The 23,985-nt window shown below is 39.5% G+C and overlaps 1 protein-coding gene across 8 annotated transcripts in view; it reads left to right on the top strand.

The window, feature by feature from the left end:
• Positions 1-23,985, top strand: part of Inpp4b (inositol polyphosphate-4-phosphatase type II B) — a 359,360-nt gene that overhangs the window by 158,368 nt on the left and 177,007 nt on the right. For all 8 annotated transcript variants that reach the window (XM_059262652.1, XM_059262647.1, XM_059262649.1 and 5 more), the window contains one exon: positions 8,219-8,366. In XM_059262652.1, the coding sequence (XP_059118635.1) occupies positions 8,219-8,366 (148 nt within the window). The remainder of the gene's footprint in view (positions 1-8,218; positions 8,367-23,985) is intronic.

Here is a 23,985-nt window from a genome sequence, read left to right as displayed (position 1 = left end):
CTCACAGAGATCCACCTGTCTCTGCCTCTGAATGCTGGGATTAAAGGCGTGCGCCACCACTGCCCGGCTTAGAGGGTCACATGTTTTATACAAGGACCTTTAGAAGACATACCACAACATCTAAACTGACAACACAGTTGTAGACTAAGAACCATGGGGCATGTGCAGTCTAAACGAGAGACAGCTGATGGACAGAAGCAGTAGAGACTGAGGAAGTCTTAAGTCTTGGCTCAGGTGGTTGGTTACATAGGAAGTCTAACTGAGGCTGGTAGACAGGGGGTGATTCTTTGAGGTGTATCAACGGCTTTGAGAAGAGGTGTACTAGTAAGTAACTAGTTTTCTCTGCATGAAATGTGAATTGCCTTTGAGTTTTTCCAGTTGCATCCTGCCCTATCCATCATAGAATGGACAGAGTTGAAGCATACCCTTCTCTGACTACCGAAATTCTGTAGACTGAATTCACCAAGCATCAGCCATGGAGTCATTTATTTTGTTTATTCTTTATCAGGGTGTAGGTTAGGGTTTTCTCTTGTTCTTGGCCTTAAATCAACACTTGGAAGACCAAGAACCCCTGGGTCTGGAGGGATGAGAGAAGCAATGTTGTCAATTCAGCTTAGAACCCATTTCTATGTGGTATTTTTTGTTTGTGATTGAATGATGGCAACACAATTTAGATTCCATAATGTTTCCTACAAATTTGTTAGGAGCTTATTTTTATCATTAAGAATAAAACTACGCTCATATGCGTTTATCTGTGCTTGGGTGTGTGCACTTGGAGCAGGTGACTACAGAGGACAGGAACGGGGGATTTCCTAGAGTTGGAAGCTTAGGCAGCTGTAAGCCATCCAACATGGGTTCAGGGGACTGAACTCAGGCCTTCTGGAAGACTAGTCATCACTCTTAATCATGGACTCATTGGCAGCCCCGGGAGCTTAATCTGTGAACAAATTATATCACACATGTTGCCTTTTACAAAGTTGTCTCTTCCCTGTTTCTCTGCTTCTGCTTTCTGAGCTCTCGTGGTTTTCTTACTTCCTCTTCTTGTCAGTGTTTCTGTTGTTTCTGTTTGTATTGTTCAGTTCTTGTCCAGTATTAATAGGAGCTGAGTACCATTTCAGATGTGTATAAATCTAAGATAATTTTGAGTACCACTGAGGTGCATCGGTATCTAACTGAATTACATGGACATACCCTTAATAATACAGTGTAGTATTTAGAGAAGAGGCAGGATCTGTACAATCAGCTGGAAAATTAAACAATTAAACAACTGTATAATTGAAAGTATGGGAAGAATGGATTCCCTCAAAGGTTACACAGTACATTAAAGTCATCATTTTGGAAGATCTGAAATTAATGACATCAGTTCCTATTTAAGTAAGTCCTTTTTACCTCCTCCTCACAGCCATGTGGGGAATCAAGATGAGCAGAGATGTACTTCTGAAGAAGCAGATGAAGAGAACATGATAAAATAAGTAATAGTGCTTTCTGGTGATCCTTTGGACCCTGGGTCACATTTCAAAACCCCAGTTAGCCCACTGATAACCCCTCATACTTTGTTATTTCCATAAATAGACAGAAGGAAAACATCCCTGCTGATTGTGATTTGTATTTTTGCCCCAGGCTGCTTGGACAGAGGGCTATTATGTGTTGTCTGTCTTGGTCTTGTTGAACATTTCCTCGACATCTTTGAATTATTCAGAATTGTCACAGCTTGGCTTTTATAATTGATGAACCCTGTGGAAAGCAGGTGGCATGCCACCTTTTAGCACATTTCTGTTACAGAGTCTGGGAGAGATGATACAGACATTTCAATAGAGATGCTAAAATGACAGAAATCTTCCATTTCCTCTCTGCTCTTGTGTTTGCCTGGGGCTGGATCTCAAGAGGGTAATGTATCAGTTGAGATGTGGACCAGTTTAGAACAAGACTCATTAAGTTATCATAAAACCCTGACACAACGCAAAACATCTCAAGAGCTTTTCTCTCTGTGGAATCTGTCATATGGAATTTTTTAACCTTTGCTTTGGAAAAAACATAATAAATATGGAAATGGGGATACACATACGCAGTCTTTAGAGATGACTCTTGTAGGGCTAGAGAGATGACTCAGCAGTTAAGAGCGCTTACTGCTCTTGCAGAGGACCTGGCTTTGGTTCCCAGCAGCCACATCAGACATCTCACAACTGCTCATAACTCTAGTTCCAGAGGATCCAACACTTTTTTCCAGTCTCCACAGGAACCTGCATCCACATGATGCATTTAACCACAAATGTACTTGGAATGTTCTTTGGGCCACCAACCAGCTCCCAAATAAAGACATAAAGACTTTTATTAATTATGATTTATTGGCCTTAGTTTAGGTTTGCCCCACTAGCTTTTATAACTTAATTTAATCTGTTTCTCTTCATCTACATTTTGCCTCAGGACTTTTTACCTTTCATTCTGTATGTCCTACTTTCCTGCTTCTTCTGTCTGTCTGTCTGGCCCCTGACGTTGCTCTGGTGTCTCTTTTTCTTTCTTCTCTTTCTCCCCTGAGTCTAGATTCCTTCTCCTACTTATTCTCTCTGCCTGGAAGTCCTATCTATACTTCCTCCCTTGCTTTTGACCATCCAGCTATTTATTAGACCCATCAGGTGCCTTAGGCAGGCAAGGTAAACAGCAACACATCTTTACATATTTAAATAAATATGCTGCAACGTAAACAAATGTAACACATCTTTACATAGTTAAGCAAATGCAACACATCTTTGCATAGTTAAATATTCTGCAACATACAAGCAAGCACATACATATATGTAAAAGTAAGTAAATCTTTGAACTGTGACTCATTAGGTTCTGCACAACTATTATTGAGGGGAGAAGCCTGTTGTACAGTCAGAAACGCGTAAACAAGAGGCATAATGGAGATTCAGAGTTCAAGGTCCCAGTCACATGTTCATTTATACAGCTGGAGTGTGCATGCAGAATGGCTGGAAAAGAGCTGGCAGACACACTCAGCATTTGGGTCCATTGCTAGGTTTTTGATGTGTGAGTCCCTCAGCAGCCTTTTATGTGAGGATGTGAAACCTGCCATCATTGGCCAAGTAAAAATTTGAGTTGAGATCATCTTATCTGTATTTTTTTTTTCAATTACCCAGAATATTCTCATGATGGTTAAAGATCAGGCCATACCAATTTTAAATTCATGCTGCATTCTATGGTATTTTATGATATAGAAGAGAAATCCTTGCCTAGTGTCATAAAGGAAAGCCGCTGGATTAAATTGAGTTGTGAAGGGGATTCCATCATGCGATACGCAGTCAGCTTCCCATCACTGTGACAAAAATCCCTGAGAACTGGGAGGTTTATTTTGGCCTGGTCAATTGGCTTCAATACCATTGGGCCTGTGGCAAGACAGACCATTATGGTGCAGAACGTGTGATGGAGCACAGTAGGTCAACTCATTGTTGCCAAAAAGCAGAGAAAGAGAGGCAGGAGTGAAGTCTGGTGGTTTCTAGGACATGTCAGCAATGGCTCTGCCACCTCTCTACAGAACTAAGGCTGGCAGCCGCGGCTTACACAAACAAGGTTGTAAGAGGCATTTCAGATGCAAAACATAGCACATTACGTATTTGTTCTGAGACTGACAAATATATACAGTTTGGTACTGCTTTGGGAAACCCAAGTCTCAAATATCAGCACCAATACTATAAAAGTTACATGGGAGACATTCGTGAAGTGGTTTTCTTTCATGGTTAAGTTACCAGAAGAGTGTGTGTGTGTGTGTGTGTGTGTGTGTGTGTGTGTGTGTTGAATGTGTTGGTGTATTTGTTTCTGTGAATGTGTGTTGTATGTATGTGTGTTGAATATGTTGATGTATTTGCTTTTGTGAATGTGTGTGTTGTGTGTGTGTTTTTCTGTGTGTGTTGTATGTTGTATATGTGTTTGTGTGTGTATGTATTGCTGTGTGTTAGTGTGTTATATACACTTGTGTGTATGTGCTGCATGTGTATTTGTGTGCATGTGCCTGTGTGTGTGTTTGTATGTTATGTGTGTATTTGTGTATGCATGTGCTTGTGTGTGTGTTTGTGTGTATGTGAGTGTATCTGTGCATACGTGTGTGTGTGTGTGTGTATGTGTGTGTGTGTGTGTGTGTGTGCCTGTGTGTACTTTGTTATTGTCCCAAGTTTCCTCCAACAGCAGCAGCCCCTCTGTGGAGTCTGGGTGTTGTGTGTATAGTGGTCAGAGGAGAGTTTCTCTACTGATCATTAATCAAACTGTCCTTGTTTTCTGCTTTAAAAAATTTCAACACAGGTTTATATTTAGAAAACCTGAGGAGCACTGGAATGAAAATCAAACAAAACATCAAAAGGTGAATGACTTGTTTGGGGCTCAGCAGAGACAATGGGGAGCTTTATGTTTTCTGACAGAACTCAAAATCTAAATTTTATGAAAAAAATAATTACTGATCTTTAAAGGGCAAGAAAAATCCAAAGAACCTTTGTAAGTGTTTTGGGAGACAGAAAGATGCTTTGTAACTCTGAAAAAGGGTTTAAGGCATAGCAACAGAGTGGTTACATAATAACTGATTAATATTTTCATACATTAGTAGGAAATACTTTAGACATTTCAGATATTGAGGTTTTGTTTTACCACAAAAAAGCGTCACCTTTCTAAACTCAGTATGCATATATGAATTTATAAGATCTTAACCCAAGTGGTATTTTATTGAATTCAATTCATGTTTTTTCTTTGTTCTTCTCATCTCTTCTCAACTCTTAGAGATAGGCTAATGGAAGTGGTAGTGAACTTTTCATATCTTTGAAACACATTTATTTTAATAATGGATGAATTCATTTAGTTTCCGGCTATAAGTCTTTACTGATTCTTCTTTCAGATGAAAAGGTATAGTAAACTTTGTATGTATTGTGTTGTAATTAAATTGATAAGTTTTCAAATAATCATGAAAATATCAAGAAGATGATCTCTTTGAGCATACATTTCTAGATGTCAAATTCTTTTCTCTCATTATCCTGTAAAGCTGCTGCTGCTTTGTGGGTTTGTCAGTTCCACAGAAGATGAGTCTTCTGTCTTATTCTTGGCTGGGTAGAGAAGTATTTTAGGAGACTTGAATTTGCTGGTTTGAGAATGAGACATTTAAAGAATTCAGAGCTATGTCTGTGGATGAGCATGTTCATTGTGCTGGTATGGGAGCTGAGTCAGATCCCAACATCCACATGCAAGACCAGATGCAGCCATGTCTCTGCATGGGAACATTTAGCACTGGGTGGCTGGAGAAGAGACAGGAGGGTGGCTGGGGACTTACAAGCTCTTAGCTTAGCTTCAGGTTTGATAAGAGACACTGTCTCCAACTAAGGCAGTGAGTGTTAAAACAGAAGACCTGATGTACCCCTCTGTCCTTTGAGAGCACATGCACAAGTGTGCTCATTGCACACATACGCTCATATAATACATGTACTTACCCCATGCTCACATGTATACGTGAACATGCATACAAAATAAAAAGTGACATTTAGAATCAAGGCTTCTAATAAGATACATACATATTCACAAGGATAATGTTCAGAGGCTTTCCTTGAGATGGTTATAGACGGATGGGTGTACATATTCTCATTTCAAGTTCAGGAAAGACATTTTATCTTTACTCAAGTAGCAAATGAGATACGGTATTCTTACAGAACGTTAAAGATTTGAAAGGCCTTTTACATGTTATGGTGAGGGGACCTAATCCATGTTCTATGCTCAGAATTACTTACAATCTGATAGATTCACTTCAATGTCAACTAATAGTTTTTTGTTTGTTTGTTTTTGGTCTTGCTTTTTCAAGACAGGGTTTCTCCGTGTAGTTTTGGTGCCTGTCTTGGATCTTGCTCTGTAGACCAGGTTGGCCTTGAACTCACAGAGATCCACCTGGCTCTGCCTCCCGAGTGCTGGGATTAACGGCATGCTTCACCACCACCTGGCCTCAACTAATAGTCTTAATGCGCTCTGTTAGTGAACTGGGCTGACTCCCTCTGACTGGTAGTGTCTGAGGTTGTACTGCTATTTAAACTTCGGTGGTTGAGGGTTACAGTGGGTATCATCACTCAGTAGCAATTGGAAGAACATTCTGCCCTTAAAGGTATGATTGGGAGTATGTTGTGTGTTTGGGACTCATGAAAAAGTATTATGTATAATGTTAATGTATGACCCTTTCCTCTACTCCTGAGTCTTTGATTGTATGACATAGTTACTCTTTAAACACTGCCCACCGAATCTAAGTAGTATCTTTCCAATGTCAAAGATTTGCTTCAGATAGTAAATGGATTCAGGAAGGGGAGGAAGTGTGATATTGACATATTGACATCTGAATGATATTTATTTTATAAATCTTAAAATAAAGAAATAAGCCTTTCTGATACATAAAATTTTTTAGCTAGTAGGGCCTTTGAAAAGAATTTCAAATATTTATGATATAACATGTATATTGTCATTTACTGAAGTACATAAAGCTAAGAGTGACCAGAAAAGGCTTATAAATGTGCTCCAAAGTATATTTTTATGTGTATACACTTGTATTTTCATCTATATTTATAGGTGTGCAACACAAACAATAATAGGTCCAGCCTATATGGTTTGCTCCCGGGGTCCATGGAAGAGTCTAACAACCAGTTGAGGATTCTAATCTGAGGAATATTCAATAAATCTAAGCACACTGAGCTCTTTAGTCCATTCACTTTATTCTTCCATGGTGATTCAATCTACACAGTTCCTTTTTTGCTCTTACTTAGCTCCTCTCAGTCCCTCCTGCCCTCGGTCCCTCCTGCCCTCGGTCCCTCCTGCCCTCGGTCCCTCCTGCCCTCGGTCCCTCCTGCCCTCGGTCCCTCCTGCCCTCGGTCCCTCCTGCCCTCGGTCCCTCCTGCCCTCGGTCCCTCCTGCTCTCAGTCCCTCCTGCTCTCAGTCCCTTCTGCTGTTCTCTCATCATTCTACCTAGTTCTTTCCATCTCCGTCCTCATCTTTGTTCTTCTCCATCCATCCTCCCAGTGCTCTCAGGGAACCAGTATATATACACACACAGTAATTCTTTGGCAAAGCAGTTTGAGGCTTAAAGTTTTCAGGGTCACAGAGAGAGGTGATAAGGACCCACACATAAATCAGTAAATGTCAGCTTCCAATTACAACCCAAAAGAGGAGTGACTAAAGGGGAGTTCTCTGGTAGGGTCAACTAAAGGCTAAGATCAGTTAGGTAATCTAGGAATAGCACCTGGCTGAGGAGGAATAAAAACTTAATTTGCACAAGAAAGAAGCTTGGCACCTATCACAGGCCTGGCCTTATAGGCAATCTTCTTGGGTCAGTAACTAGCAAGTGGCTAAAACATCATCCCAGGAATGTGAGCAGTAAATCTCTTAAACTAAAGTCTTATGTAAATAACCCGGGGTGAAGGTAAGGAGTTGAAGATTTAATTGCTAATGATTCTTTTCTCTGTCTGTGGGTGAGATGAGCTAATGTTTATCTATGTGCAGTTTTGCCCTTGGAAAAAAGGTATCTTTGCTGAAATACTTTTGTCTGGAGAATGGCCCTGGCCAGATACATGTTAATAAAAAAAAAATAAACTCATCTGGGGACAGTTATCCAATTACCCCAAATGTATAGGGAAAGTTGTGCTCAAGGTTGAGATGCAGTCATGAGATTACATGTACACACAACATGGAGATGCTCGGTAAATGGGGAGAATCATAGCTGTTATTGCGCAAGAAGTTTACCACAAGAGACAGCCAGTTCATTCCAAAGGCAGTAATTCCATAACGCCCGTGTGATGGTTTCCTCTAACAGAACCCTTGGTTCTGATAGGTTGACCTTCTGAACTCTAGCTGTCACTGCTGTTTACTCCATGGACTTTTGCTACCAATGGCTCCCAATAGGTGTGTATGTTTTATAAAACATTTAAAGACAAAGAACTGAGTAGGTAGTGAAGAACCTCCATTGTAGCATTTACTAATTGAATTTTCAGGTGTGCTTATCAAATTTAACAAAAACTAAGAGTTCTAGAAGCTAACACCAAAATACGATGTAAAAAATACAATTATTAAAAATTCAAGTTCACTCATGGGTTCTGATAAGCAGGATTTTATTGAATGGATAAGCACAATGTTGCCCTGATTAATGGTTTTCTTTACTGAGCTTCTTTGTGATGTACATTTGCTTCTAATCTAACTGTTGCCCTTTTCTTCTTGCCAGTGTTAAAGAATCCTGTGTGTAAATTATATAGATTTCCCACATCTGACAATAAGTGGATGCGGATCCGTGAGCAGATGTCAGAGAGCATTCTTTCTTTTCATATTCCTAAAGAACTGATCTCTCTTCACATAAAAGAAGACTTGTGTAGGTAAGAGATATTAATCATCTCTCACATTTCTTTTTTGTGCTTTAGCTAAAATTCTATATCGTAGATATTTAATATTTTGTTTGAAGTTAGCAAATTGAGAAGTGGTTACAACTGAGTAATTCACACATACATTACCTCACACACTTGTGAATGATGTTAAAGTTGACCTCACACTTGTGAATGATGTTAAAGTTGACCTCAAATGCCTTTCCACTTTTGTTTTTACCTTTTCCAATATGGATGATATAAAATTTGAAATTATGGGGATCGGGAGATAGCTTAAGTGCTTTCTGTGAGAGCATAAGGACCTGCATGAACTCCTCAGTGGCCAAGTCCAAAAGCAGGTGGCACACATTTGTAGTCCCAGTGCCGTGGGGGTGGAGACAGAGATTACTGGAGCTTGAAGCCAGCTCAGCTTCCTACATGGCGAGGTTCCAGGTTCTGTGAGAGACTCTGTCTCTAAAGAAAAAGTAGAGGGTGACTGAAGAAAACACCAAGTATAGACCTTTGCTCATCTATCTGTGAATATGTGTGCAAAAGTAGCAGTGCAATGCTCCACACACATACACATTGCAAATATGATGCTATTTTGTATCCTGAGCTGCAATTCTTATGCAAAGCTTTGTAGTGAACCAATACTACAAGTGCTGATTCATGTCTTTACTTCATCTGTATAAGATTACTCTTTGGTTCCTATTTGAATTAAAGAAGAGTAGCCTTATCTATGGACTGTGTAACTTAGCAAGGCTTTTAAACACTTTTGGTCTAAAAAAACATTTATTAAAGATAACTGATGAGACATGTTAATGGAAAGTACTTTTTACAATGAAATGAAATCAATTTTTATAATAACACAGGAGGATTTGTGAGTTCATTGGTTTGTAAGATCATCTCTGAACCATGAATAATTAGATAATCTGATTTTCTGCTTTTCAAACAAGCCTGTAGTGACTTAAAAATACAGAATACTGTATCATATGAAACACATTTAACATCCAAAATCTCATAATTGTCAGTGTTTCCATAGTTTTATAATTCTATAATTGCTGAAACATATAGTAGAAAGTAAATTTTTTGTGCTTGGGTTCCTGTTTCAGGCCAACAGCCATACACTTATGACAAGTGATATTGTACCATTTAGTAGACTCTGCAGTCCCTGGAGATTCCAAATTGACCTATGCCAGAAATAGCACCACATAGGGTGCTGTTTGTTTTACTCTTTCAGGCTCTTTGCTCCTTGTTCTTTGGAGGGCTTGCCACCCAGGTCCCAAATAAATCACACATGGAGTCTTATTCTTAATTATAAGTGCTCGGCCTTAGCTTGGCTTGTTTCTTGGCAACTTTCCTCTACTTAAATTAACCCATCTACCTTTTGCCTCTGGGCTTTTCCCATTTCTTACTTCTGTAGATCTTACTCTTACTCCCCTGTGGCTTGCTGTGTAGCTGGGTGGCTGATCCCTGTAGTCCTCCTCCTTTTCTGGATGCTTCTTCCTTCTCCCTCTCCTCCCAGATTTCTCCTTCTATTAATTCTCTCTGCCTGCCAGCCCTGTCTATCCTTTCTCCTGACTTGCTATTGGCCCTTCACTTCTCTATTAGACCATCAGGTGTTTTAGACAGGTACAGTAACACAGCTTCACAGAGTTAAACAAATGCAAGATAAATAAAAGTAGCACAATTAAAATAATATTCCCCAACAGAAGGGTGGGTACACTACTGGCAAAATTGGTTAGAATACGAATAAATACACCACTATTGTTTATCAAAAAAAGAGCAGTGTTAGCAAAAACTGAAACTTAAAAAAATTAAGGAGGGTCTTGTGAAAGGATAACGGCACAGGTTGTTGGTTGAAAGAGTCACAAGCCGTGGTTACCAGAGTTAGAATGGGCTTTATTAGAGAGAAGAGGGGATAGGATGGGAGAAGCCAGGCCTGGCAGAAAGAGAGACACAGAGAGAGGGGAGGGGGGGGAGAGAGAGAGAGAGAGAGGGAGAGAGAGAGAGAGAGAGAGAGGGAGAGGAAGGGAGAGAGAGAGAGAGAGAGAGAGAGAGAGAGAGAGAGAGAGAGAGAGAGAGAGAGGGGCGAGAGAGGAAGGGAGAGAGAGAGAGGGAGAGAGAGAGAGGGAGGGAGAGAGAGAGAGGGAGGGAGAGAGGAAGGGAGAGAGAGAGAGAGAGGGAGGGAGAGAGAGAGAGGGGGGGGGAGAGAGGAAGGGAGAGAGAGAGAGGGAGAGAGAGAGAGGGAGGGAGAGAGGAAGGGAGAGAGAGGGAGGGAGAGAGAGAGAGAGAGAGAGGGAGGGAGAGAGGAAGGGAGAGAGAGAGAGAGAGGGAGGGAGAGAGAGAGAGAGAGAGAGAGAGAGAGAGAGGGAGGGAGAGAGGAAGGGAGAGAGAGAGAGAGAGAGAGAGGGAGGGAGGGAGGGAGAGAGAGGGAGGGAGAGAGAGAGAGGGAGAGAGAGAGAGGGAGGGAGGAAGGGGGAGAGAGAGAGAGAGAGAGAGAGAGAGAGAGAGAGAGAGAGAGAGAGGGAGAGAGAGGGAGAGGGAGGGAGAGAGAGAGAGAGGGAGAGAGAGAGAGGGAGGGAGAGAGGAAGGGAGAGAGAGAGAGAGAGAGAGAGGGAGGGAGGGAGAGGGAAGGAGGGAGAGAGGAAGGGAGAGAGAGAGAGAGAGAGAGAGAGAGAGAGAGAGAGAGAGAGAGCCCGGCGAACATGGCACCACCTTATAAAGGCCAGGGTGCATCTGCACACACAGGCCCACGTGTAGAGATCATGCGGTCAGGTCCTCGCGTGAGTGACAGCGTAACCATGGGGCATGGGTCACACAGGACGTATGACCCGAAAATGACTAGGCGGAGATGACTAAGTGTTCCGTCGGGTATGCGTGACCATGGAGCATGGTTGGAATTCCTATCATCTTGGACATAAGGAGACTGGTGTGGGTCTAGAGAAACAACAATTGAAAGGAAAGCAGGGAGGTGGGTGTTTAGGTTGGCTGGATGAGGAAAACCAGGACAAAGAAATCAGATCACATAAAGGAACTCAGGCCACAGGAAACATGGCCAGGAATTTCCAGTGGAAAACCCAGACATGTTCTGGAGGAGGCAGCCTTGCAGCGAATACCAGGCAGGACCTGGACCATCACTCAGCTGAGAAGCACGATTTGCCCAGTGAAACAGATGAAGAGGTGATGACTGGACCTAACCCCCAAAACTGCATCTAAGGAAGTCCATCTAACTTAGTCCCAAATCCCCAAGAAACTAGCTGAAGGCTCAGAGAATTGATAATGGAAATCTATCCACACACTAATAAATGATTATGCTATGTTCTGTATTCGATACATCTTATTTTAGATTAATTTGGGGATTGAAAAGCTTGCTTGATGCGTCATTAATTCCAGTTTATTTAAAAAGACAACAAACTAGTGAACAGAGTACCCTAACTCTGTGCAAGAGAAAGACTCGTTTCTTCCTTAGTCTACCCAAAACATCCCCTAGACTGAAGAGCTGCTCCTCTGCCTCATCCCTGCTCCTGTCTCCAAGCCCTGCCTCCTACCTGCCATTACTTCACTAACACGTCTCTGTCCAGTCTATTCACTGGTAGAAAAATCAGGAGCTTCAGTGAGGATGAAGTCAGGAAAGGCTCTAAGTTGCCGAATTTGTTGGTACAAGCCATAGTAATTTCTGTTGTCTTTTGTTTTTCCTTTCAAATTGCAATGCCTCCTCATTTCCTGGTTCCGTCTTTTTCTGTGTCTTTGCTTTGTTCAAATACTTTGGTAGCAAATACACACTAAAACATGCAGAAGGCTGGTGGAAAGCTTGGGCGGAGTCCCAAGGCTAGGGCTGGACTTAGGAACTAGGATTGTTCAAAAAAAATTATATTTCAATCTTAGGAAACTGAACTATATAAAACCCAATAGATTTTGAAAACTGCCTAGGAACAGCGAAAACCAGCCTGCTCTGTAAACCTTTTGCTACCATTTTTATATAAATCGCCTATTGTTAGAACTTGTTAAAAATTCAAAAATCATCCTTTAAAATGTTGTAGAGAAAAAGAAAAAAGAACATTACAAAAGATTCAAAATGGAAACAGGATAGCAACTGTAGAAAAGTGGACCAGCCATCTTCGCAGTGTGAAGAGACAGAGTCACTAGGAGCAGTCCTCAGTCCCCATGAAAGACCACGGGGAGGGAAAGGGTCAAGAAAATGATAACGGAGGGAATAATGAGCAGCCCGTCATTTCTGGTGGAGGGAATAATGAGCAGCCCGCCATTTCTGGTGGAGGTACACAGTCAACACCAAGGAACTGCCATGCTAAGCAGTTTGAGATCAGATGCGAGGACATGCTCCACTGAGATGCCATGGCATTCTCTAAAGGGCCAGACAGAGCTCATGAAAGCTCTGAGATTACCCGTCATCTCACAGTACAAAGCACTGGGTAATCAAAGATACTGCAAGGAACCAAGAGCCAGATCCCTGTGTCCTTGATGCATAGGCAACAATATACACAATATGTCTGTCACCTACTGAAGCATTCCCTTGGGGGTAACCATAGGAGAAAGCAAACTTCTAAAAGGTTGTGTGTGTGTGTGTGTGTGTGTGTGTGTGTGTGTGTGTGTGTGTGTAGCAATCATAATGAAAGAAAAAGATGGTATCAGTTCGACAGTTTGAGTCTCTGAGACCCATAGTTTCTTCAAGTTTGATTGTGAGTTTGCCTTTGAAAGATAACAGCAGTTGAAGGAAATAATTAATGCAATGCTAATTATGTATAGTCAAATCTGCTTCTAAAGATGAAAAAAATAAGTCTTGACAGTGAAGTGTATTGCTGATTTTCATGCATCTGAGTTTGACATGTTTGTAAGTTAGTCTGGGCATGTTTGCAGGGCCACATGTGTTCACTGTTTGCTTGTTTGCAGAATGCATCCTCTTACCGTGTGAATGAAGAAATGCATATTCTTCGCAGCCAATCCCGCCCAAGTTTAAGTGCTGCTGGCAGGGACATGACAAGTGGCACAGCAGCCACTTTCGTATCTTTCATTCACAGTATCTGTCCTTGCCTGCAGCTGACATCCCAAACCACACTTGCTGTTTGTCTCACAGTGAGTGTGACATTTGGACCCAGTCTGAACCATTTTTACTAAATTTGAGATTGTACATACACAGTCTTATGGCTATGACAGAGTTTAAATCCTCTGGGAGCTCCCTCCAACTGGCCTGGGCAGTGGCATCTTCTCAGTTTAAATTCAAATACAATAATCTTTTGAATCGACAGTGAAGGGTTTTCATAGTGCTGCACTTTGGATTCTATATTACGGTTTAGCTCCAGAAAGTCCGAGCCATCGCTGGTTTACTGCGGCGAAGATGGGCTCATTTTGTGGTTAGTGATTTCAGGACATTTGTTCCTGAAGATATAACTTATAATACAGATCTGAAATACATAAAGAATTTTTTATTATGAAAAGAATGCATATGAACAATTAAAGTAATAAAACAAAGGAAATGTGATAAAGGGTAAAATCACTCTAAATTCCATCACCAGAAGGAAAAGGCAGGGTCTGTAATTCCAGTATTTACTCTGGTTGTGGCAAGCAGAATTTCCTTCTGTGGCCATCATGACCTCCTTGGTATCAAGTTTGTATTTCCTTACTCACTTGAGCTGTGTTTTAATATGTAACTTTCTGGGTGTGTGTCATGCTGGAGAATGAACCTGGAGCCTTGCACGAACCAGGGAAACACTCTAACACAGATCCATATGTTCAGTGTCTGCTTTATGTTGTAAATGTATCTACAATTTGTCAATATGAAATCAAATAAAGTACAAGCTAATAAGCAATTAAAGATTTCACCTTAGTTTTCATAAGTATTTTTAAAAGCACATGGAAGGAAATATACTAATGTCTTAACAATGCTGTTTCTGGACTGTAGATTGAAAAAGCTAATTTATTTCACAGCGATGTAAAATTAAAACACTAACACTTGCTCTTCTTACAGAATGCTTAGGCTTGTCAGCTAATAGCAGGTTCATTTTCTCTAGTTTATCAAGTAAATATGACTATCTATTCAAAGTTTATCTCCTCAGCCTTATTTTAAATATTTTATTCCTTTCATTTTAGAGAAATTATCAAACCTTTATTCTTTGCTTCTATTTTTTTTTACAGTTGAAAGAGGATTCTTTATTATAACTTAACCTAATTTATATGTTATGTATGGATACCAACATATATGTATATAAAATAAATAATATCTGTATAACACAATTTAATTAAACAGTATTACATTACTTCCCCCTTTCCTTTTCTCCTTCAAACCTGCCCCCCACATCCCCACTCTGAAGTTGATAGCCTCTTTTCTTTCATTATTATTGTTGCATATATACATATTATACCCATACATACTTGTGCAAACCTTTAGAAGTTTGCTTTCTCCTATATTTACCCCAAGGCAATGTTTCAGTAGCTGATCGACTTACTGTGCGTATTGCATAGACATCAAGAACACCGGGACCTAGCTCTTCAATTCCCTGGTGGTTCATACTTGTAATCACAGAGCTTTCAAGGCTCTTTCGGGCAGGTGATAATGTCTTGGCATCTCAGCGTGTGCAAATGCATCTGATCTCAAAGTTATTCCTTTGATATTGATTGTGCAACTGCACCAGAAATGGTGGGATTTTAGGTTGTTCCCCTAGTGCTCAGTGGGTGCGTGCTGTCACTGAGAGTTCGTACACACCCTGTGCTGTCCGTGGGGTGGGAAACCATGCTCTAGCTGCTGTCTTCTGCCAGCAATTCCACAGCATGGCTTAGCTACTATACTGGGTAAAGATGGCTTCATCATGGATCTCGGTGAGTTTGAGGCCAGCCTGGTCTACAGAGTGAGTTCCAGGACAGCCAGAGCTACACAGATAAATCTTGTCTTGAAAAACAAAAACAAAAAGATGGCCTCATCATCAAGGCCATGTAGCTCCATTTATGTGCTTTCAAACAATTTAAATTATATTAAAATATATACTATACTACACACAACATTCACTTTCCCTGAGTTTTATGTATATTTCTGTGCCTTACTGAATTTTCCTAAAATTTTATTTGTAATAATTACATGGTATTCTATCATATAAGTGTTTGCTAACACACATATAAACTGTTGCTTCAATGTTTGCACATATATTACATAATTTAATTTACCTCTTTTTATTTTGTGTGTTTAGAGCGTAGTACACATGTGTATGTGAGCACACCTGCCTGTGCATGCACATGTGGAGGCCAGAGATTAACTTTACATATCTTCCTCTATTATGCTCCACCTTACTTTTTAAGGTGAATCTGTCATTGAAACTGGAGCTCGCCACTTCAGCTACAGTAGCTGGTTGGGGAGCTCCTCTGGTCAGCCTAGCTTCACCTTCCCTTTCCAGTGTTGAGTTACAGGTATTTGCTACCATGTCAAGCTTTTACATGGGTTTTTAGTGATCCAAACACATGTCTTCCTGCTGCACTTCTAAACTACCGAGCCATGTCCCCAGCCCTATATTATGTAATATAATTTTAATAGTAAACATTTGAGGGATACTTTAGTGGATATCATTAATATATTTTGAGTTTAGAGGCAAAGTCTGAATTTTATGGCCTTGATTTCCTATTTCCTACTTATCTCTGGCAACTTTGCATAAAAAAATTTCCCTTTACTTATACATGCAAATCATAAACTCACTGGTTTTAAGACATTTATATTTTATCTCATATGTGGATGAATATTCACCCATATGTTGATTACCAATAACACAAAACACAAGGAACATGTCAATGTGAAATCCAATGTATTTTATTTTTTTAATTTTGAGTAAACTTATTATTTAAAACATTCAAATAAAAAATATTACACACCAAAATTAACCAGACCCAAAGTCTATATATCTCACTGAACTTCTATACAGTTAGAATAGCCATTCTGAAGCCATGGAGCTTTACAATGGATTTTATGCCTTAACTATCAAATATATTTTCATGCACTTACCCACCACCAAAACCAAAGAAGTCCATGACCTAGTTAGAACTATAAAAATGTTCCTTTTTACTTTTAAGAGTTATCTTAACATATATACTACAGCATGTTTTAAATATTGTTTTAATCATATTTTTACATTATATTACTTTCATTTCAAGTTTTTATGTATGTTTTGTGATCTTTTGTGTTGTAACTAAAAAGCTAGCTTTGAGCTAGTGAGATGATCCAGCCAGCGAAGTGCTTCGCTTGTAAGAGTGGCAACTGAGTTCAGTCCCAAGAACTCGGGAAAAAGAAGCTGGGTTTGGAGGTACATTCTTAAATCCCAGTGCTGAGGAGGGAGAAACACGAGGATTTGTGGGGTCTGCTGGCCACCCAGCCTAGACTAACTGGCAAACTGCAGGCCACCAAGAGACCTGTCTCATCTCCCAAGGAATGACACCATAAGTTGTTCTCTAGCGTCAACGTTCACGGACATACACATACACTCATAAATATTAATCAGTCTCTTGATGTTTTGTTTATTTTACATTTGAAATCTTGTGACTTGAAGCTTATTAGCATTACAGAAGGAACTGCTAAATTTGCCATACTAGTGAAAATGTGGCCAATTTTGATTTCTTTTTCATCTTTTATTCTGGGCTGAATGCCCACAGCTCCCCACCACCATCACTAAGTTAAGGGAATTTAGCAGTCACCACAGCAAAGGAGTACTTAATTTTTACCCAGTATTGTTACTATTATTTTACTTAATACTTTACAGTATTTTTACTATTACTTTAAGTTTGTGACTGATAGGGGCGCACATGGATGTGCCACAATGTAAGTGTGGAGGTCAGAGAACCATGCAGAGTCTGGTCTCTTCTTCCCACACTTGAATCCCCAGAATCAAAATCAGGTCTTAAGGCTGGGTGACAGGTACCTTTTCTGCTGTGCTATCTTGCTTGCCCAGCTGAATTCCTTTTTAAAAAGCTGACACCTTGTACTAAGACAATTAATAAATGGAACCTCTTGAAATTGAAAGGCTTCTGCACAGCAAAGGACACCGTCATTCAGATAAAGCTGCAGCCTACAGAATGGGAAAATATTTATTTCCAGCTTCACATCCAATAGAAGGCTAATATCCAAAATACATAAAGAACTCGGATATCAAGAAAATAACCCAATAAAAAATAAAGTACAGGTCTAAACAGAGAATTCTCAAAAGAGAAAACTCAGATGTCTGAGAAACACAGAAATGTTCAACATCCTTAGCCATCAGGAAAATGCAAATCAAAACTACTTTGAGATTTCATCTTGCACTTATCAGAATGGTTAAAATTAATAAAAACAAATCATAGCTCATGCTTGCAAGAATATGGAGTAAGTGGAATACTACTCATGCTAACATATGCAGCCACTATGGAAATGCTAACTTATACACCTCTATGTGGTGGTTTCTCAGGAAGATGGGACTTGATCTATCTCAAGTTCCAGTTATACCACTCTTGGGTATATACCCAAAGGATCCTACAATAGAGACATTTGTTCAACCATGTTTATTGCTGCTTTATTCATAATAGCCAGAAATTGGACAAAACCTAGATGTCAAGCAACAGATGAATGGATAAAGAAATTGTAGTACACTGTACAATGGATGTACTCAGTCATTAAAAAAAGATGAAATTCTTAGGTAATGGATTGAACTAGAAAAAAAAATCATCCTGAGTGAAGTATCCCAGAAACAAAAAGAGATAAATGATATGTATTCATTTATATGTAGATATTAGCTGTTAAATCAATAATAACCAAGCTACAATCCATAGAACCACAAAGGTTAGGTATAGAGAAAGGGATTTCTGGGGGGTTAGATAGATCTCGTTAGAAAAGGGAAATACAATAGACAGTTATGGATGAATTGCAAACAGCCGGATCAAATGAGGAGATGCAGGAGAAAATTAAGGTCCATTTGAGGGCAGTTTGGAAACCTAGTAGAGTAGAGCTTTCTTTATAAGTGAATGTAGCCTAACTGAAATTGGGAAATAATGGCGGGGGAGGGAGATGGACAGAGCTGCAACTGCCCATCTCTTGTCACCAAATGAAGCTTCCACTTCTTGCACTGGATTATATCTAATTGAGTTGTTGGCCAAAGGAAGTCCCATGGGGATCCCCAAACAACCCAGTCTGTTTCAAAAGTGACAGGTTGCTCTTCACAAACTGACAGAAAGGCCCCATTGCTGAAGACAACACCTATACAACTCATTGAACACGGGGAAGCTGAGTTGGTGCCTACATAGTCTTCACCTGTACATTCTAGCATCTTCTGTACAGGAACATACTCTGTATGCTACCAAACATAAATGCCAATCCAGCCACAAACCCTTTGATATACAATGCCTGCAAGATAAGCCAGTGCAATGGCGCCACAAAGCTTGTGGGAGTCACCAACCAACGTCTGATTTGACTTACGGCCCACTCCTTGAGAATGAACCTGCATCTAACATTCCTTGGGTGTACAAGAACCTGAGACTAGACAGTCTAATTCAAATACTACTGTTCTAAAATAAACAAATAAATGTAGCAATGAAATGGTTCCTAGTGTCATTCTGCTGTACTCATGGATCAGAGCCTTGTTCAGCCATCATCAGGGCAGCAGCAGATGGGAACAGACACTGAGTCCTACAGTCAGACATTGTGCAGAGTGAGAAACCTTGGAACACTCAGCCCTAATTTGGATATCTCCATCAAATCCCTGAGGAAGAAGAGGCAGAAAGAATGCAAGAGCCAGAAAGAGATGGATGACACCAAGAAAACAACCTCTAAATAAACATGATCAAAGCTCTTATGAATTCAGAGAATGAGGCAGCATTCATAGGGCCTTCATGGGTCTGCACCAGGTCCTCTGTGTATATTATGGCTTCTAGTTTAGTGCTTTTATGGAATTCCTGAGTGTGCAAATGAGTGGGTCTCTGATTCTTGTGCCTTCTCTTGGATTCTTTTCTTTTGTTTGTTTGTGTTCTCCAATTCCAAGATGTTACTTTTTGTTTTACCCTATCCTATCTTATCCTATTAAATTTTATTATTATATTATTATCCCTTAGAAGCCTGTTTGTTTTCTAATGGGAGACAAAAATGGAGTGGATCTGGATAGGAGAGGAGTTGGGGGGGGGAACTGAGAGAAGTAGAAAGATAAACCTTGACCAGGATATACTATGTGAGGAAGAAAATCTATTTTCAATAAAAGAAGTAAGAATCTGATATCTTTGTAATACCAGTTCTTTCATCCAGAGGGTGATCATATAATGTCTTCTTTCTCTTTTTAAAAATATTCTTGCTAATTCTTTGAGAATGTTGTACAATGTATTTTGATCACATTCATCCTAATAAACTTCTTAATCTCCTAAATCTAGCCCTACCTCCCTACTCCTCCAACTTTGCTTCCTTTTCATTTCTTTAAGTTTAATAGCACATGGATTCCAACTTGTGTCATCCACATACTTCTGGTGTGGCACCATCCAATGGAGTGTGGCTGACCTGCCAGGAGCCATATCTTTACAGAAAACTGATTATGCTTCCCCTAGAAGCCATCAACTCTTGGTAGCTTCTCAGGATTGAGGGCTTATTAATCCCCTCCTGCTCCATGCCAGAATGTTGACCAGCTGGATCTTGTCCAGGCAACTACAGCAGCTGTGACTTTGTGAGTGCATCACTTCCGTCATGTCCAGAAGATACTGTTTCACTCCAGTCCTCCCCAAATCTGGCTCTTACATTCTTTCTGCACCATTTTTTTAGGGTAACTGTCTCTGAGCCTTGGGGAGGGCATTGTGTAGCACAATCCTAATTAGTCTTAATAATAAAAACCTGGAGTCAGGTTATGGGGTAAAAGCCGAAAGATCAGAGAAGCAAAGGAGCAGCCACAGTCACCTCTTACCTCTCCATCTCCTCAGACCCAAAAGGGTCCAAGATCCTGTCTATATCCTGCGTTATCACTTCCTGTCTCTTCCCAGTCATATCACTTCCTATCTCCTGTCTGTACAGACCTCCAGATGTCTATGGTTAACTAGTGGCTAGCTCCACCCTCTGATCTTCAGGCAATTTTTATTGGTCAGAACACAAACAAAATATCACAACAGCCTTGAGATATAGATGGCCCATCGGTGGCTCAGCTTATTCTCTGCCCTTTGACCAATTGTAACTTCTGTGTTAAGCACCATCTGCTGCACAAAGGAGATTCTCGGATGAGGTCTGAGAGCAACATTAATTCCAGTTCAGGACAGGGCCAGCCCCTCCAATCCCTAGCAACTGCTGGAGCTGCAGGAGATTGTGGAACTTCCCAGCTCCACAGCATCTTTTATTTATTCTAATATAGATCTATAGTTTCATTCATATAGTTTTCTGTTAATGTATTTTATTTTTAATGTTCATTAAAAAGAATTCTATGAGTATATCTCTCCTATCTCATTAAATTATTTTGTCTTCACTGTTTAAACTTCCATCTTGTGTGGATCACATGTAGCTTTTTTTCCTATTCTTTTTGTTTAAATTAAGAAATGGTTAAAACTATGACTTGTAATGAATATTTCTGAGATCACATACATACTCTGCCACCTGTGAGATTTATGATGACATTTTACTATTTTCCAAAGGCTTCAACTTTAGTTTGATTTTATCCTTTGTCCAAATTATATTTAGAAAGATTTATTCCTTTTCTTTAACCTCATGAAGATACCAGTGTTTATTTTCAGTTAGCTTAAGAATTTTTGTTTGTTTGTTTTTGTTTTTTTCAAGACAGGGATTCTCTGTGTTGCTTTGCACCTTTCCTGGAACTCACTCTGTAGCCCAGGCTGGCCTTGAACTCACAGAGATCCACCTGCCTCTGCCTCCCTAGTGCTGGGATTAAAGGCATGCATCACCACTGCCCGGAAAGCTTAAGTATTTTAAGTTGCTTCTGATTTCATATTTATTGTCCTTATTACATACTTATACCTTTTCCCAACTTTTCCAGGAGTATCTGAAAGTAAACTCTACTTTGTATCCAAGATGTAGAAAAATATGATCAGTCTTTTTAATTGACATTAAAGTAACATTGACACTATATTACTGATATTATTTCCATCTTTGTTGTTGTTGATTTCTGTTGTTCAATCTTTCAAAAGTCTAAAGTATTTTATCATGAAAAAAATCTATTGGTAAGGTTTGCCGATAACTCAGAACGAACATCCTTTATCCTTTGTATGTCTGCCCTCTCAGCAGAATCCTTTCACTTAGAAACAGTCTCACATCCTCTCTGTAGACACACTCTCCTGGTAGTTTAACCCACTGTGCCTTCTGCTTCTCCCTAGCAGTTCCTTCATCTGAGCCCTACAGGATGGTCCTGCTTTCCTGCCTAGGTCTAGGCAGTTGACCTCTCCTGCTTTTTCTGCTCTCTGATGCTGTACCTTTCTAAATCTTGTATCTCACTCCAGAACCTCCCCTCTAATTGCTAGCTAAACACTTCTACCTATATGAGTTGTTGCAGTTGCCCACCGTGGCTAAAGCTTAACTCATACTGATTTTTTTTTCCAAAATTATTCTTAGCCAGTTCTTGTCTCAAGAAATCAAAACACCCTTTCCAAACTTAATAGTATATCTTACTAAATTTATCCCAAATCAACTCCAATTTCTGATTGTTCTTGTTTTACAATTTCTCACAAACCCATGACATTTGTCTTCCCTTCTTTGCTCTGACTGAACCCCACTATTCTGTTCCTGTGATAGTTTAGTTATAGCTTTTGTTTGCCCACAGCCTTAACTTTTATATCAAACCCATGAATCACATTGCAGGCTCATACAGTCTGATTGAAATATATCTAAAATGCAGGTTGCAATGAGAGCTTTTTGGAGACAGCTTTGATTTTTAGCCCTTTGAAAACCGTACCAGCACTACATGCTAGGATGGACTGAGGAGGGGAATTTCTCCTTATAGTGTTCAGAGTTATACTCTCCTTTTTAGAAGTTTAAATGTTTTGATAATAATTAGACATAGGGGGTTTGTTACTACTCACAAGCAGATTACTTACGTGATCTAGTGTAACTAGAGAACGAAGGAGAAGTAACTAGTATATTGTGGAGTGATTTGATGAGAAGGAAAGAAAGACATGTTACAAACAACATCTCTGTGTGTGTGTGTGTATGTGTGTGTGTGTGTGTGTGTGTGTGTGTGTGTGTGTCCTTGTGTTTATAGTTCTTCTAGCATGGTTGAGTGTAGGATAAGTTATATAGGTCTTTTCAAACTACTAGCATAAAATATTCATAGTCTGTTCTAATGTCACCACATATTTTCTTTATGTTGGGTATTTCCTTTAGATTTCACACTATTTCAAAGCTTGCTAGGCCCAGTCTACATAATAGTTGTACCTATGTAGTATAAGTTCCATGGAGACTATACATATTGTATTAAATCTAGTGTGGTATGCATGTATTTAGATGAGACCCCTGTGGCTATGTAGTATTATCTGTATCAAGAAATATAAATTCTTATACCATAAAATGACATTTAAAACTCTATTTTACTATAAATAAACTCTATAGTCAATGTAACTTTCCAGAAGAAAATAATTCGATTGCATCAGTTTTTATCTCTTTTTCCCATGATCCCTTTCCTGTTTACAATTTTAATCATTCATTTAATGAACAGAGAACAGAGAATCTTTCCAGTAGATAGGGTGATGAAGTTGAAACTGAGGATAAGAATGTTTCATAAACGTAAGTGGAAGCCACTCTTCAAATTTTATATCAAACAGAAATATATGCTTTGTTTTATAATGCAGAGAAAACTTATGAAGAAACACTGAAAAAATGAACTAAGTATTTGAGTGTAGAAAACTGAAACAGAGGTTGAAAACACACTTTATATACAAAATTCCATTGGCTTCTGGGAAAGGATAGACTTTGCTTGAGTATTTCAGTTTCCAAAATTGAACATGTGTATAATGATAAATCATATTAACAACAATCATGTGGTTTATTTGTCAGTAAATACTTCAATTTTTTCTTTTTAAATGATAAAATTTGCTTCAATAAAACTTGTAAGCACTATGAAGACAGATCATTCATTCATTACAGTAGTAGATGTTCATTGAATCCTTGTAATTTTACTTAAATTTCTTATTGCAGAAATCGTTTAACTCAATATTATAATTATTTAAATTTTGCTATTGAGGGTCAGAGATCTGAAATACTTTTTAATGATCACAAACTGGGAGCTTTTCATTACTTATTTACTATTTTAAAGTTTGTTTGAAAATTTCATGCATGCATATAAAATATTTTATCTAAACCTTCCTTGAAATTACATCCCAAGCCCTCCTCAAATGCTTTCCCAATCTCCCTCTGATATTTCCTCAAAATTTCATTTCATTTCGTGTATAGAAGTCACTGAGTGCACTTAGAGCTGTATGTACCTGGGTGTAGGACTATCTACTGGAACACAGTTAGCCTCTCAGTGGCCACATCCTTAGAGAAATTGTTAGCATTTCTCAGATGGGGATGAGAAATTCCCTTTGGGAATTTGACTGACTCAATAATGTTCAGGTCTTATGCATGTAGCCGCAGACACTGTGAGTTCATTGTACAAAGACCCTGAAAATGCAGTTTTGCTGCAGACATCTACAGCCTGTAGCTTAT

Source organism: Peromyscus eremicus, chromosome 5 (genome assembly GCF_949786415.1).
Source record: "Peromyscus eremicus chromosome 5, PerEre_H2_v1, whole genome shotgun sequence".
Classification (NCBI taxonomy): domain Eukaryota; kingdom Metazoa; phylum Chordata; class Mammalia; order Rodentia; family Cricetidae; genus Peromyscus; species Peromyscus eremicus.
This window is presented reverse-complemented; position numbering and strand designations above follow the sequence as displayed.